Source organism: Macaca thibetana, chromosome 12, assembly GCF_024542745.1.
Source record: "Macaca thibetana thibetana isolate TM-01 chromosome 12, ASM2454274v1, whole genome shotgun sequence".
In the NCBI taxonomy this organism is placed as follows: domain Eukaryota; kingdom Metazoa; phylum Chordata; class Mammalia; order Primates; family Cercopithecidae; genus Macaca; species Macaca thibetana.
In genome coordinates this window covers 72505844-72523242 of record NC_065589.1, presented here as the reverse complement: position 1 = coordinate 72523242, position 17399 = coordinate 72505844, and the positions used below count along the sequence as shown (strand labels likewise).

Below are 17399 nucleotides of genomic sequence, written 5' to 3'. Positions count from 1 at the left end.
TTGTTCTTAACATTCCCCTACCCTCCCAAGGGCAAAGAATGATTTAAGCAAAGGATCAGTGGTAGATTTTAACCTGAAAGAAATTAATGGAAAGGGTACAAAGGGCTGGGGTAGGTGTGCTTTGGGGATGGGTATGCTTGTTTCTCCTGAGCTGGTTGTGTCAGGTAGAATTTAGCAGCATTGCAGACATTTTTTAAGACCCTGAGGTCCCTTAAAATTGAACTTGTTTGTTAAAAAAAAAAAAAAAAAAAAAAGACACCAAGAATATTTCACACGTTAATTTTGTCCTTAGATTGAGGCAGAGAAAACAATTATTCTGTTTTTAAGGAAAGCATTTGGTAATAGAAATCAATAGCACAGACTTTGATCTGGGTTCAAATGCAGGTTCTGATACTCACTGTGTGACTTTGGGCATTTCACTGACCACCTCTGTGCCTCATCTGTGAAATGGAAATGCTACTAGTGCTGACCTCATGGGTTTGTTGTGAGGATTAACATGTTCATTTATATAAAATTACTTAAAAGAATGCCTAGTGTGGTACATCCTATCAGAGTATTAGCTACTCTTCCTATTATAATAATATAACCACTAGTGTGGTACATGCTATCAGAGTGTTAGCTACTCTTCCTGTTATAATAATAACTCTTCCTGGGGAACATCACACACTGAGGCCTGTCGTGGGGTGGGGGGTCGGGAACGGGGGGAGGGATGGCATTAGGAGATATACCTAATGTAAATGACGAGTTAATGGGTGCAGCACACCAACATGGCACATGTATACATATGTAACAAACCTGCATGTTGTGCACATGTACTCTAGAACATAAAGTATAATAGAAAATAACAATATCTTCCTTTAATAATAATAGCTATTATAATTATTAATATTAGTAGCTATTATTATTATTGTAGGACACCAGAGCTTCTCAGGAGCATGGTTCCGCACTTCCATATTAATGCATTATTGAATCCCTGCTGTTTGCCAGTGCTGTGCTTTGTGTTGGCTTGTAAGAGTAAACTAAATACAAAAGATTCTTGTATTCACGGGGCTTGGAGTATGCGGTATACAAGGAAGGAGTAGGGGAGAATCATAGGCATTAAACAAGTAAACTTAAATGTAGAACAATTGTAATAAGCACCAGAAAGCAAAGTAGGTGCTATTAAGGTGAAACGAGAGAAGCGAAGGACACATAACCTAGTCTAGGGAGAAAGAAGGTCTCCCTGTATGTGAGATCACAGGATCACTAGGAGTTAGGCAACGAGGTGGGGACCAGAGTAAGGAGGAAAAGTGGCAAAGATAAGACTGAGACCAAATCATGCAGAGCTTTGAAACCAGGATGAGGATTTCAAACTTTTTTCTAACGGCGATAGGAAGCCACTTAACGTTTTCAAGCAGGGGAGTCACCAAACCAACTTGCATTTTGAAATGATCACACTAGCTTCAATGGGGAATGGATTGGAGGAGATGCAAGGATTGTGTTGATATGATTAGGATGCTGTTGCCAAATTCATGTGAGAGAGAACGCTGGCCTAGACTAAGGTGGTGGCAGTGGAGATGGAGAGAAGTTGAGGAGTCTGAAAGATACTGTGCAAGTAGAATTTACAGGAATTGTTCTGGGCTGAGAACCCAAGCATCTTCCTCTATCATGTACTTGCAGTTTCCTCACACAGTAGGGATTGGCATGAACATTAAACAAATGAAAGATAGAGTCAGAGTCATTTACGCTTCCCTGTGGCTTTCTGATTAATTTTTATGAGGTCCCCTGCTTCTGTCTCCCCAGCTTAGGATTGTTTTAAAATTTAGGGAGCTACCTCTGACAGAATGGAAAGCATAGTGTTCTGTGTTCAAATGTAAAGTGGTCTTTTACCAAGATAGTGTGAGGAGAGTTCTCGGTCACTTAATGTGATATGTTGCTTGTTAATGTAAATATTCATATACCTTACTTTCCTCATATGCAACATGGGCATAATAATGTCAACCTCACAAGGCTCTTACAAGAATTAAGTGAGAGGAAGAGAAGATGGGGCCTGTGCCAATCCTGTTCATCCAACTGTTGGGGTTCACCCCCTTCTGGGCACACTGTAAGGTTCCTGTGTGGCTGGGTGTGGTCACATAACTGGTTCTGGCAAGTGGGCATGTAACGGCAATCCTCCAGAGTCTGGCAAAGTGTAAGGCGGGGACTGCTCTGCCAGCCACGGCTCATAAGTGACTGCAGTGAGCACAGCCCCACCACTGACCTGCCATGGACAGGTACTCTGAGCAAGAACTAAACCTGTGTTGAGTTAAGCTACTAAGATCTTGGGGTGTTTATTACTATAACAAAACCTAGCCAATCTTGACAGATAAAGGGATGGAAATCAAACTGAATTGATGCTAGCGATGGATATCAGCAGGAAAAGCTTGGAAGAATTGAGAACTAGATGGATCTGTAGAAAAACTGTAGGAAGGTAAGACTGAGATAGGTCAGCCAAAGCCTGCACATGTAACAGAGATTAAAGAACAAGTGACATTCATCTCAGGCCTTTCGGTTCCTGTCTCAGTGAAGGGTGCCACCATCACTAGATGCTCACGCTAGAAATCTAGGAGGCAGTCTCTAGGTTTCTTTCCCTCACCATCCTCATTCAGTCTATTAGGACGTTCTTTTGGTTGTTTCTCCAGAATATATATAATATTTAAGCTTACTCTTATTTTCCATCACCACTACCATTACCCTATCTGAGCTATTATGCTTTCTCACCGGGACCCCCTGACTGGTTTCCCTGTAGCGATCTTGGCTTCTTATAATGACACTCAGAGAACATGAATCCCTTTAGTCCTGTATCCCTGGTACCTGGCGCAGTGCCTACCATGACTGGCAATTAAGATGTTTATTCATTGAATAGTCACATTTTTCTATTTATATGTATATCCTATAACATCATGTTGTACATCTTAAATATACACAATAAAATGTATTTTAAAAAAATAAAAATAGGGGCTGGGCACAGTGGCTCATGTCTGTAATCCCAGCACTTTGGGAGGTCAAGGCAGCCTGGGCAACATAGTGAGACTGTCTCTACAAACACAAAAACATTAGCGGGGGATGGTGGTGCCTATAGTCATGGCTGCTTGGGAGGCGGAGGAGCAAGAATTGCTTGAGCTCAGAAATTTGAGGCTGTAGTGAGCTACGATCACACCACTGCACTCCAGCCTGGACAACAGAGTGAGACCCTGTCTCTTAACTAAATTTATTAGTTAAGAAGTCACAGAAGAGCTTTGACAGGATAAACAATCAAAGGAAGATGAGGATACCCAGGAGAGGCTGAACAGAATGAGGGCCATGCCACAAAGGGGGATAAGGGGAGAAGAAAGACAAGATTTCTTTCCATGGAGCTAGGTTGACCAAAGAAAAGATTTGCCAAAATCCAAGGGTATCTGCAGAAGAGACTGTTCTCCTCCAGAGAAAAGAAGGGGATGTGGAGCAGTGCTTTTCAAACTCTCTGTGCTAAAGGATCAGTTTTGTTTGTTTGTTTGTTTGTTTTAAATATCCCACCCATTTTGAACTAATACCTTTGTAAAATGCAGTGAAAATTAATTATCAGAAAAATTATCATGCTCTTGGATGTCATGGCAATGTCACTTGCTATAAAATGTCTAGGCATGTACTTTCCAGTTCCTTCTCTTGTTATAAACTGACAGCTGTCCACAGACTATGCTCAGAGCTGACAGCAGTCCACAGACTATGCTCAGAGTAGCACCTATCTGAAAGGACCCTGGCCAGGGTAGCCTAAAAGAGGTGGATGGCAGGAGACCAGACTAATGGATGACATTTTGAGTACTATTTTTAAGAATACCAGCTTGGGAGAGTGAAGACTTCAGTTCTGGACCAATCCTGCTCCCTAAACTGCTGTGAGACTTGCAGGCCGCTTTCTGTCTAGGGCTCCAGTAAAGTAGAGGATTTGGCTGATGTCTGTAAGCTGGACCTCACTGTCTCTGAAGCAACATGTGGTACAAACAGAAGGCAGTAGGCATTTGGGCTGCAATAGAAAGATTTCAACATACACAACCTGAGCTGTTTCCTGTAAATGTCCCATTCTTTGAAACCTTTTGCTTGTAGTAAAGTGTGTTTAATAATGCAACATTATGACAGTTACTATACTAATCCTATCACTGTTCTGTAAGTGGGATTTATAATATTTAATTGCCTGAAAATACAAATTTGCCGTAGGATAATTTTTTGCACAGAAAGAAGATGGTGTAAAATAATTGGGATGGGGAAGCCAGAATACATTATTACTAAAGTCTCTTTTTTTTTTTTCAGGGGAGAGAAAAATTTTCACATATTTTACTATATTTATGCTGGTCTTCATCACCAAAAGAAGCTTTCTGACTTCAGACTTCCTGAGGAAAAACCTCCTAGGTAAGTGTCAGGGGGGTTGGTTGTTAATTTTTGATGAATGTCCATTTAGCAGTTGACAAACTTGGAAGTAAATGGAGCTGTTTTCCTAACTGGAAATTCACAGTGTATTTAACTAAAGTGCCCAGGATGAGGTGGCAGGAACTATCTCACCATTTTCATTGTCTAGAAAGTTCAAAAACTCAACTTCACATGGTTTATTTTTTCTCAGCCATTTGCATCATTTGGCAAGCTGAAGTGGGAGGATCACTTGAAGCCCAGAGTTTGAGACCAGCCAGGGCAACATAGCGAGACCCTGTCTCACTATGTTTTTTTTTTTTCTTTTAGTAGCTACTCAGGAGGCTGAGGTGTGAGGACTGCTTGAGCCTGGGAGGTCGAGGCTGCAGTGAGCCAAGTTTGTGCCACTGCACTCCAGCCTGGGTGACAGAGCAAGACCCTGTCTAAAACAAATAAATAAAATAAAATAAAATTAGCTGGGTGTGGTGGCATACACCTGTAGTCGAAGCTACTCAGGAGGCTGAGGCAGGAGGATCACTAGAGCCCAGGAGTTCAAGGCTGCAGTGAGCTATGATCATACCAGTGTACTTCAGGCTGGGCAACAGAGTGAGATCCCATCTTTAAACAAACAACAGACAAAAAATGGAAATGCCTGCACCACTTTCCAAGTCAATGCTCATTCTGTTTGGTCATGCTCCCCTTCATTTAGGTACATAGCTGATGAAACTGGAAGGGTGATGCACGACATAACTTCCAAGGAGTCTTACAGAAGACAATTCGAAGCAATTCAGCATTGCTTCAGGATTATAGGGTTCATGGACAAAGTAAGTGATCAAGAGAGAAACTCAAGTGGCAATATTCTTATATGAATGTGAGTAAAGATGTGGATATTTCTCACTTGGGACAGGATACTTGCTTTCAAATGCCATGTTGGTCGTGTTATAAGGTCTTGCTACTCAAAGTGCGGTCCCAGGACCAGAAACATTGTTATCACCTGAGAGCTTCTTAGAAATGCAGACCCTGAGGTCTATCCAGGGATGACTGAATCAGAATACAACCATTTTAACAACAAGCCCAGAGGAACATCAAACTAGGAGAGCACTGTTGTGAGGACCATGTGTTGATAAATTGTTATCATTGTCATCAATTCATTACACATGTAATAACAAACACCAAAACAATACTGTGGCTTGTTTTTGTTTTTGTTTTCTGATTTAGGGTTGTTCCAACCATTAAAGTGAATGGGGGGTAGGAGTACAGGAACATGTAGATTACGTCCAAGTCACAGAAATATACTTATGCAAGTAGCTCCTTAGGTAACAAGACAAATTAATTAAAATCCTTTCAACTTTCTTGCAGTTACTTCCTTCTCCATGGTACACAGTTGCACATTATTAACTATAGCTCTAAGTACTGTACTACCTTTTTTTTTTTTTCTTTTGAGACAATGTTGCTGTGTCGCCCAGGCTGGAGTACAGTGGCGGGATCTCAGCTCACTGCAACCTCTGCCTCCTGGGTTCAAGTGATTCTCCTGCTTCAGCCTCCTGAGTAGCTGGGATTACAGGTGTGTGCCACCACACCCAGCTAATTTTTGTATTTTTAGTAGAGACAGGGTTTCACCATGTTGGCCAAGCTGGTCTTGAACTCATGACCTCAAGTGATTCTCCCGCCTCGGCCTCCCAAAGTGCTGGGATTACAGGCATGAGCCACCATGCCCGGCCAATACTGTACTACTCTTATCATCCTTGATACATCCTAGATACAGGCTGTTTGTATTAAATATATGCTAGGGGTGACAGACAATATTTATAACCCTGGGCTCAAATATTATTCTGTGATACATTATGTCATAGTTTCTGGGCTTCATGCCATCAATTTTGTAAAATATATAGATTCTTTTGCTTTTCCAACAAAGGGGGTGAATGATTAGGAGGTAGGTGAGAGTGTTAAATCTTAAGGGATTAGATTAAAAGACACTCCAGTTACCCTGGGATGGCCACTCCAGATAAAGGATTACTTCTGTGTAATGCAATGTGATGGCTAGCCCTTCCCTCCCCTGCATGGTTGATTTTAGTCATAATAGCACCTTTTTTTTTTCTGTCTAGCCAGCTGTTAATTTTCTCTGTCAGCCTCCCACAGACCTTAAACTGACAGACAGTGGAAAATCCCAAAGGTCAGATAAAAATATAAATATATCTTCCTTGGCTCCTTAGAGGGGAGCAATTAAACAGGTACCAGCATTGTTAAAGGACCTTTGTGGTTATTAACTTATAGAACAGGCTTTTTAAAAATCAAAGATGCATCCCCAGAAGAGTTAAAGCATGGTAGGAATGGCAGTGGAGCAATTTAAAGTCACCTGTGTCATGCCAAAGTATGCAGGGTCACATGTCCTTAAAAGGGTACAGGAACCATAGAGAAGTCAAGGTTAATAATCATTAATAGAGTTAATGTTTTGTTTTGAGTACAAATATAGTTATAGAATACCATGAAGAGATTGATCCTAGCTGAACCCATTTATGCCTAGTGTTCCATTATTGGAACGCTAACCATGTGGTAGTTATTTATACCCTACTGTTCAAGGTCATCACCAAGGTCTGACTGCAAAAATTCAAAAAATTGCAACCTCAGGCTTAGGTGGGTTAAAAGAAAGTATATAATGGTGCTGTTCTAATAACAGCAATGTACTGATAATAATAATAAAACAGATGCTATCTGTTTCAGGATAAACAACATTGAAAACTGTTAAAATCTGTTTTAGTACAACAACACTAAAGCATTAAAAACAGAAGAAATTTAGTATGTTAAGTATATGTCCTTGAAGTAAGCCATCCCTAGCCTCTCTGGGAAAAAAGGTGCAATAGAAATAAATGAATGACTGTATGAATAAACATGAAAAGAAAAACATGTAAAAGATGGTGAACATTTTTAATTTGTGCCTGGTCTGTACTGTTAAATGAATAACCAGAATGTAACGGTGTCATGTGTGTATATTTTCACCATGTCCCACATTAATTCATACAGGAAATAAACCAATTTATATCAGCTGCAACCTTAGAAATGAAAGGAAGAAGCTGTATCTTATCTCTCTGACTCTGAATTCTGTAGTTCTATCTCTGCAGACAACCTGTTTTGCTGAGTTAACTCAGTTCACTTTATGTTTATAAATTCAAAGTAGTGTGACTAAATTCAGAAAGATCCAGTTGAATGTAGTCAGGAAACAGATGCCAAATGCTGATGTAACAGAACTTTCTTTTAGGTTTTTCTGGCAGACATTTCTAGATAAAGCTTAAATGAACTGGTCAATTCAATCAAAATTATGGTTCTTCTCCTTTCTTATAATGTCACTAGTTCCCTGCAGGAATCCCTTAATTTTTTCTCAAACCCTTAAAGCAAAATTATGAGTAGCAAACCTTCGTGTGGAGTCAGGAGCATGAATTTTAAATCTGGGACACCAGCCAAAGTATCTGAAAGAACACTTGACCCTGAGTTTATTGTAAAGAAATTGCCCTGGTGGAGGAGTCTTCCACTAATGATGATGACTTCTTGTGGAGGGTTGGGGGATTATCCCTAAGACCTTATTGTGAAGATTGTGCTTTTCAACTCTTATTTCTGGAGCCAAACCATACAATTATATACTTGTCTTGCTGGTAGTAATTAACATATTCAATCAATAGGGTTTTAGAGATGTTTCTATTTAATGCTACATGAAAACTTTTTGGGCAGATGATCTATGTGATGGTCAAAACTGGACGTACACTATAGATCCCTGTTGGAGAGGTTAGGGAGAAGCCTTTGAGATCGGCACAAAATTTCTTCCCTTTCTTCAAAATAGATTATGAATTGAGAGAGTACTGCTCTGAAGGATTACATGTGAAAATATGACTTGGGAGTCTTGAGGATTTCTAATGTCTTGATGACAGACAATAGGATACCATTGGCTTTTAAGATGCCAGATGTTGTAGAGCCTCTGCAAAGGAGACCGAGAAGTGTTGGAACAGAGCCTGTAGATAGGCCCTTCAGCTGGTCCTGATGCAGTGCTTAGGGAAGAACTGATGAAAAACTGAAGAAACTTACAAAAAAGAAAGAAAGGAAAGAGAGACTGGGAAGGGAAGTAAATTCCTAGGGATATACCAGAGAAACAACTACCGGAGATGCTTATGAGCCAGGCTAAGGGGGATTTCCTTAGAGTAGCACCAGGCTAACAGAGAAAACTAAGTTTCCTCTCAACTTTTCAATTAGCCTCAACTCTGTCAAGAGAATATCTACATCAGTAAAAGAAGTGTCTTACGAGAAAAGATAAGAAAATATCAGATATCCTGCAGTGGGGCTTTGATGGAGAAACGCTCTCTCTTCCCCACTTTTGCTGATTGGTAGTGAAATAGTTTATACTCATCAACAATAAATTGAGAAACCCAGTTGGAGGACTTGGTCTTCTTGAATGAAGCTATTCCACTTTATAATATAGAAAGTTGGAAAGTGGTAGAAATAAAGAGATAGCAGCATAGCAAAAGTCTGCAAAAAAGGCAGAGATGCCAGGAAAAGCTCTGTAGCTGGAGATGAAGCAAGAGAAAATGGACAAGGTAAAGAAGGTGAAAAAACCTTCCCTGGCTCTCTGTGGGGAGACAATAAGAAAAATTTGATCGAAAAGGTTTAGGACAGGAAGAGTAATCCCACAGGTGGACATACAACTGATTGAATTTTGCCATGAGTGTACATGATGTTTTGACCTGAATGCAGAGGCTCCTAGATCAGAAAGGGAGAACTAATTAACCCAAGGTTATAGGACTGATGGAGTCAAGTGGGTGGAATAGCCCAGAAATATAAACTCCTTGATAAGGTGAGCATTGGTTACCCCTCTGTAGTTCTCACTAAATCAAGGAAGGAGACCCAATCGATCATTCATTTCAGTGATTCACACAGTGTTTGAACCTACATGTTTTTGCTCAGGGTCATAGATAGTTTTTCACTTTAAATGGTTGTCTAGGCACTATGCTGAAGAGGATATTGCCAGAGAAGCAACAGGGCAAGATGCTGGTTTCAAGGGTATAGCCTTTGACAGTCATTTTCTATGGTGATTATCTCAGTGGTGAAATGCCTGGAAGTCTTATTTTGGGAGGTTTCAGAGCTTGTACTGTAATACATGAAGAAAGAGAGAAAGAGTCTTTGTGTGATGCGTGTTTTAATTACAGGAAATACATTTATTTTTTCTAAGGGTACTGAGAGTTTCAGATAACCTCTTGAGATAACTGGGTATAGAAACAGCTGATGTAGAACTCACTGCAAGAGTCTCTGTTTTACCCCAGGGATCTGCCTCTGTGGGAAGTTGCTCAGTGTAGTGAGCAAGCCTCACACTGTATTGATCTAAGTAATGAGGTGCTGTCATGTTAAATCCAAGCAAGTCCCAGAAAACCTATTTAGTAGGTGTTCTCCTTAGCCACTCTTAAGTTGGGTGATTAAACAATGATTCTTAAAGTAAAAAACATGACATATTGCCTTTGATTTAGAAGTTGGAAGAATAACATTTATCCATTGTAGAAGCCTAGTTTAAAATCTTCATTTGTCTTTGTAGCATTATCAGGTATCCAGCAGATGTCACTATTATAGTCTGTGTTCCTCTTTTTGGCCTTACTGAGTAATGTTTACAGGAAGTTGTAATCTGTGAGGCAATGCTTTATCAGTGGTCTAGTGACCGTTCCTATTCCTTTGCTGCTATGTAGAGTACTAAATCAAGTTACCTGCCTGAATATTTTTGTGAAAGTACTTTTCTCTAAGCATAAAATGCAAAATTTTCCTATTTCATTGTTTCACATATAGAAAATGTAAGTTTTTAAATAAGTAAATATACCCTTTAATTTTTTTTTTTTTACTATTAATGATACATATGTATTCAACTTTCAATATAAAAATAGAGCTTAGATAATCAGAACTGTTTTTACTCACATTTCTGACACCAAATATGTGGGGTTTTCTCCCCCATACCAACAAATTCTCTGGCACCAGCTGAGTGTCCTACAATCCACTCAATTCTGACACTATCTACCTGGAGTTAGCATCAGATCCCACAAGCTAAGGGCTCAGTCCCACAAGACTACCCTGACTCCAAATACCTATGCTACTGTCTTCTATACTTCTGACTGACTGACTATAGATTGAGAGTCCTCACAACTCCCTCCTCAGGTTTGATAATTTGCTAGAACAGTTTATAGAACTCAGGAAAACACTTTACTTACCATTACTGTTTTATTATAAAGGATACAACTCTGCTGGGCACGGTGGCTTATGGCTGTAATCCCAGCACTTTGGGAGGCCAAGGTGGGCAGATCACCTGAGGTCAGGAGTTCAAGACCAGCCTGACCAACATGGTGAAACCCCATCTCTACTAAAAATACAAAAATTTATCCGGGCATGGTGGCAGGTGCCTGTAATCCTAGCTACTCGGGAGGCTAAGGCAGGAGAATCGCTTGAACCCAGGAGGCAGAAGTTGTAGGAGGTTCCATTACATTCACATGATTGGTTAATCATTGGCCATTGGGAATTAACTCGATGTCTAGTCCCTCTGTGCTCCCAGAGACTGGGCTGAGGGGGACCCAAAAGTTCGAACTCTCTAATCACATGATTGGTTCCTCTGGCAACCAGCTCTCCATCCTAAAGTTAACTAGAGGTCCACCAAGAGTCACCTGCTTGGCTGGGCGCGGTGGCTCAAGCCTGTAATCCCAGCACTTTGGGAGGCTGAGACAGGCGGATCACGAGGTCAGGAGATTGAGACCATCCTGGCTAACACGGTGAAACCCCGTCTCTACTAAAAAATACAAAAAAACTAGCCGGGCGAGGTGGAGGGCGCCTGTAGTCCCAGCTACTCGGGAGGCTGAGGCAGGAGAATGGCGTAAACCTGGGAGGCGGAGTTTGCAGTGAGCTGAGATCTGGCCACTGCACTCCAGCCTGGGCGACAGAGTGAGACTCCGTCTCAAAAAAAAAAAAAAAAAAAAAAAAAAAAGAGTCACCTGCTTAGTATAAACTCAGGTATGGATGAGAGGGGCTTGTTGTAAATAACAAAAAGACTCCTAACATTCCTATCACTCACTTTCAAGGGTTTTAGATGCTTTTGTGTCAAAAGCATCTTTTTGATGCTTTTTGATGCATTTTGTGGGGCAAAGAACAAATACAATTGTCCCTCGGTATATGTGATGGATTAGTTCCAGGAGCCTCCAATTCATATACCAAAATCCAAGCATACTCGAGTCCTGCAGTCAGCCCTGCAGAACCCACATGTATGAAAAGTCAGCCCTCTGTATATGTGGGTTTCACATCTTGTGAATACTGTAGTTTTGATCCATGTTTGGTTGAAAAATATCTATGTATAGGAGGACCTGTGCAGTTCCAACCTGTATTGTTCAAAAGTCAATTGTTGGCCGGGCGCGGTGGCTCATGCCTGTAATCCCAGTACGTTGGGAGGCCAAGGCAGGTGGATCACCTGAAGTCAGGAGTTCGAGACCAGCCTGACCAACATGGAGAAACCCCGTCTCTACTAAAACTAAAAAATTAATTGGGCATCGTGGCACATCTACTCAGCTACTCAGGAGGCTGAGGCAGGAGAATCACTTGAACCTGGGAGGCAGAGGTTGCGGTGAGCCGAGGTAGCACCGTTGCACTCCAGTCTGGGCAACAAGAGCGAAACTCCATCCCAAAAAAACCAAAAAACCAAACAAAACAAAAAAAAACAAAAGTCAATTGTTGGCCAGGCACAGTGGCTCACGCCTGTAATCCCAGCACTTTGGGAGGCTGAGGCGGGTGGATCACCTGAGGTCAGGAGTTCAAGACCAGCCTGGCCAACATGTCGAAACTCCATCTCTACTAAAAAATACCAAAAAGAGCTGGGTGTGGTGGTGCGTGTCTATAATCCCAGCTACCCGAGAGGCTGAGGCAGGAGAGTCGCTTGAACCTGGGAGGCAGGAGTTGCAGTGAGCCGAGATTGCGCCACTGCACTCCAGCCTGGGTGACAGAGCAAGACTCTATCTCAAAAAAAGGTTAGTTATATATATTTCTTGTTATATAAAAATATAATTTCATATACAATTATCACAGATAATTTCTAGTGACTCTCAAAATATTTCCTGACTTCATAACTATATAGTCCATCATTTAACTTTAAAATATTCTAGGAGCCATGAATGAATGTCTTCCCAACTGCTTCATAAAAGCGATATTCCAAAGAGGTTAAGGAAACAGCTCCGCTCTTGCTCTGAACAAAAGATCATACCTGAATTTGGGAGCTGGTATTAGTTAGGGTGAAAGGCTAAAAGTGGCTTAAAGAACAAAGAAGATTAGTTATCTCTTATAACTGTTTCCAGATAAGAGGGTCAGGTTGCAGAACAACTCCCTTTATGCAATTGTTGGTCTAAGGCATCCTCATCAGTGGCATGGTTAAGGCTGGGTTGCTGGGAGTTCCAGCCAGCAATAATGAGAAGGAAAGTATAGAGGAGGTATGCTCATGTCCATAAGGCCTGGGCCCAGAAGTGACCCACATCATTCTGCTTGCTTCATTGTTAAAATGTGGTTATATGATGACCTCTAACTGCAAAGGAGTTTGGGAAATTTGGCTGTGTGTCCAGGAAAAGAGGGAGAATGGACTTTGGTAAACAACCGGTAGTTTCCACTACAGGTCTAGTGGTTCATTAGTTTGATTGGCAATGACCTTCATATATGGTTCTTGATGTCCTTTTCAGGAGGTGCACTCAGTGTACAGAATTTTGGCCGGGATTTTGAATATTGGGAACATTGAGTTTGCAGCTATTTCCTCTCAACATCAGACTGATAAAAGTGAGGTGCCCGATGCTGAAGCTTTGCAAAATGGTAATTATTTGATATTTGTGGGCTGTGTTGTTGCCAAAGTACATGCTTCTTTAGGCTCTGTAAAATATAATGCAGCGTTTGCTAGTCTTTTTTTTTTTTTTTTTGAGACGGAGTCTTGCTCTGTCACCCAGGCTAGAGTGCAGTGGCACGATCTCCGCTCACTGCAACCTCTGCCTCCTGGGTTCAAGCATTTCTTTGCCTCAGCCTCCAGAGCAGCTGGGATTACAGGCACCTGCCACCACGCCTGGCTAATTTTTGTATTTTTAGTAGAGACGGGGTTTCACCATGTTGACCAGGCTGCTCTTGAACTCCTGACCTCATGATCCACCCCCCCCACCATCGGCCTCCCAAAGTGTTGGGATTCGCCCAGCCTGCTGGTCCTTCTAACAGCTCTGGATGTTTTCATGAACTAGTATTTCCCCAAGGATGTCCTGTGGAATACCAGTGTTCCTTCCATAAGCTGCAAGAGTTCTATAGAAAATAATTCTATGGCAGGTAATTTTGGGTATTGGTTTTTAACCTTAGTTGTTTTTGAAAAAATCATCTACAAACTGAAAAAAATACAGGAGGTTGGGCCCATTCTGAATCCACTATATCAGCATATACAGGAGAAGAAAGCAGGCACCTGTTTATTTTTAAAGTTCCACAGGTAATTATGGTGGCACAAAGAGTGAGAATCCTCAATTATGAAAAACAAACAAACTGATTTAAATAAAGTAAAAACCTTTTTTGTGTTAAACTGTAGGACATTTTAGGGCCTTTACTATAAGAGTATATTTTGTGACTGTCTAAGGGTAAAATACAGTCTGCAGCTATTTCCCCAATTTATTTGGCAAAAGACCACCTCCTCTTCCTTTTTTTTTCGTCAAGCATCTATGAAGTAAGAGCTTTCAGAACAGTTTGGGAGATACTGTGTCAGTCTGGAAGCTTCTTGGAGTTAGGGACCTAGCCTGTTTATCTTTGAGTGAAAAGTACCAAAATGGAGTCTGGCACATAGTGGATGTTAATAAATGCTGACAGACTGAATGAACGAAGGTCTGGCTACATTCTGTGTTATCCTTACTCTTTGTTTCAGCTGCCTCTGTTCTGTGCATCAGCCCCGAAGAGCTCCAGGAGGCCCTCACCTCCCACTGTGTGGTCACCCGGGGCGAGACCATCATCCGTGCCAATACCGTAGACAGGGCTGCGGACGTTCGAGACGCCATGTCCAAAGCCCTGTATGGGAGGCTCTTCAGCTGGATTGTGAATCGCATTAATACACTCCTGCAGCCAGACAAAAACATATGGCAAGTTCCTCGGAGAGCAGAGGGCTCAGGAGAGCTGCCATTGACCCCGCCGTCCCTTAGCGTTTGCAAAAGGAAGCATTTGGTCCTCTCTGGGATTTTCTTTCTTTTTTTTGTGGAGTCAGAGTATCACTCTGTCGCCCAGGCCGGAGTGCAGTGGCAAGATCTCCGCTCGCTGCAACCTCCACCTCCGGGGTTCAAGCAATTCAACTGCCTCCGCCTCTGAGTAGCTGGGATTACAGGCGCGTGCCACCACGCCCGGCTAATTTAGGCCTTCTCTTTTAGAAGACACAATGAGATCCAGGAGAGTTGAAGCGTTTGAACCCGAGAGGCAAATGACTGAAGGAGCCACTAAAGTGTAGTATTTGAGAGAACAGTCTTGGCTGGGAGCTGGACAAACTGGGTTCGCACCCAAACTCTACAACTTAACCCATTTATGCCTGAGGTGGCAATTTTTTGAATTTTTTCAATCAGACCTTGGCGATGACCTTGAGCAGTAGGATGTGAATAACTCCCATATGCTTGGCGTTCCAATAATGGTTTTAATCAGCTTCATGTTCTAAGTCAGTTTTCTCACCTGTAAAATGAGGAATATAATATCCTCTTCATAGTGTTGTTTTTAGAATCAAAGAGACATTTTATGAAAAATTTTAAAGCACACTATCTTACATTATTATTCCTACTACTTCGACTACTTTTCCTTGCTCTTTCCTTAAACATAGTGGTTTCCCATATTGTGGAGGAGTTCACCACATCCAATTCTGAAGAGTACTCTTCCAGTTACCTTTGTGGGTAGATAGGTGGGAGAATAAATAAGCAACAGCTTCAACCCCTTCAAACAAAAGGACTTTTAAACATCTATTTTATATATGGAGTTCCTGAGTAAGATTCTAAAGGATTCTACTGCTTAAAAAAAAGAAGTTGGAAATGCTGTTGAAAGTCCGAAAGAACAAATAGTTTAAGACACAAACTGCTTCTTTTCTTAGGGGTGGCAGGATGCTGCTTTCCATGAGTGGCTGAATTGGGTACTTGAGTTGATAAACACTTGGGCACATATATTCTCATCATCTTGTGGTGGGTGTTTCCTCCTCTAAATAGTTTTGTTCTTCTCTCTCACGCAGTAGTGCAGAAGATGGGATGAATGTGGGGATCTTGGATATCTTTGGATTCGAGAATTTTCAGAGAAATTCATTTGAGCAGCTCTGCATAAACATCGCCAATGAGCAAATCCAGTACTATTTCAATCAGCACGTTTTTGCTCTTGAGCAGGTAATAGTGAACTCTGAGGTAACTAAACTTGATGGGGAAAAGGTGTCTCCAAGCTGCCCACAATTTGTAGCAGAAACCCTGTAGACTAACTGGCAAAAGACCCTAGAGAGAAAACAGGGTAAGGCAGTCCTGGCTAAATAGTCTAAATTTATCTGAAAAAGGTCTTGATTTCTGTGGAAAGGTACATTTCCTCACTTGAGTGGAGCTGGTGATAAGTCACTCATTTAAATCTTGCGTCAAAACTCTTTTGTGCATATTGCTCAAAATGCTGTATCTCTTCTACTTTATTTAACTAAAAATATTTATAGTTGTGTTCAAAATGATACAGATGACCTGGAATTCGGGACATAGGTTCTTAACTGCTATACTAGCCCTCGCTATCCCCTATCTGCTATGTACCAGATCCCTCGGTAACTGGAGAGGTATCTCCAGAGAAGAGTAGGATGTGTTCTTGTTTTTCTAGAAATGGAAATTGTCCCTCTGTGAGTTTAATAATAAATTGTGAAGACAGAGTGAGAAACTAGTGGACCCAAGGGATGGAGCTCTTTTCCTGGGGCAGCAGCCTACATAGCAGTCTGCTCAGCCCCAACCTTTACTTAAACCCTAAGACTCTCTTCTGTGTGAAGTAGTTGCAATAATGAAACATTCTGGCTAAGCCTCTTGGATGCAGGGATAATTGTTTTAATGCAGGCATGAGGACACACAAACTAAACTGTGATTAGAGACACACAAAGACATTTCGTGAAAATACCAGCATTGCTTTTATCTCTGAAGCTGGATAAATCTGTATAGCACTCCTCTCCCATCCACTCTTGTTTCGGTCCAGGTTCCTTCCACTTATTTCCCTGGCAATCTGGAGTTTTTCTAGTTTTCCAACCCTAGATGATTCCTTTATAGAATTCCTTGCAGAAGAGAATTCTGTTTTCTTGGTTTAAACCACATTTCTCACTAAAAAAAAAATTTTTCAGCTTTACTTCCTTGTACATTAGTTTCTAAATGATAAGTTACCAAGTCCACGTTTGACAGAGAGATTTTACTGGGTTTAGCTGCCTGCCAGAGGCCACTTGTAAGTCAGATTTAAATGCACAGCTTTAATGGTGTTATATGCAGAAGATTCCTTTACTATACACATAAAACATATCCTGCTTTCCACATGCATTCAGTGTTGCTAGACCCAGAAAGTCCACGTCAAAGTATCCTGGTGGTACCAAGGCTGGTTTTGGGCTGGAGAGAATCACAATCCATTTCCCTCCAGATGGAATATCAGAATGAAGGCATTGATGCTATACCTGTGGAATATGAGGACAACCGCCCGCTCTTGGACATGTTCCTCCAGAAACCCCTGGGACTACTTGCACTTTTGGATGAGGAAAGTCGGTTTCCCCAAGCAACTGACCAGACCCTGGTTGGTGGGTACCTTCTGAGAAAAAGGCATATACATTTAGAACAAAACTTGGTTCGTGTCATCAATTGAGTGTACTTTAATGAATTTACCTTACATATTTTGTCTATGTGGTGGGTTGTAAGAATATAGGCCTTCTTTTTAATTGAATTGAAATGTAGTCGTAGAATTTGAATCTTAAAGCAAACCCATCATTATTC

At 41.3% G+C, this 17399-nt stretch overlaps 1 protein-coding gene across 1 annotated transcript in view; it reads left to right on the top strand.

Moving 5' to 3' along the window:
- Positions 1–17399, top strand: part of MYO3B (myosin IIIB) — a 498102-nt gene that overhangs the window by 222645 nt on the left and 258058 nt on the right. The window contains exons 15-20 of the mRNA XM_050751472.1: positions 4303–4401; positions 5105–5219; positions 13119–13245; positions 14321–14531; positions 15650–15797; positions 17053–17206. Coding sequence (XP_050607429.1) covers positions 4303–4401; positions 5105–5219; positions 13119–13245; positions 14321–14531; positions 15650–15797; positions 17053–17206 — 854 coding nt within the window. The remainder of the gene's footprint in view (positions 1–4302; positions 4402–5104; positions 5220–13118; positions 13246–14320; positions 14532–15649; positions 15798–17052; positions 17207–17399) is intronic.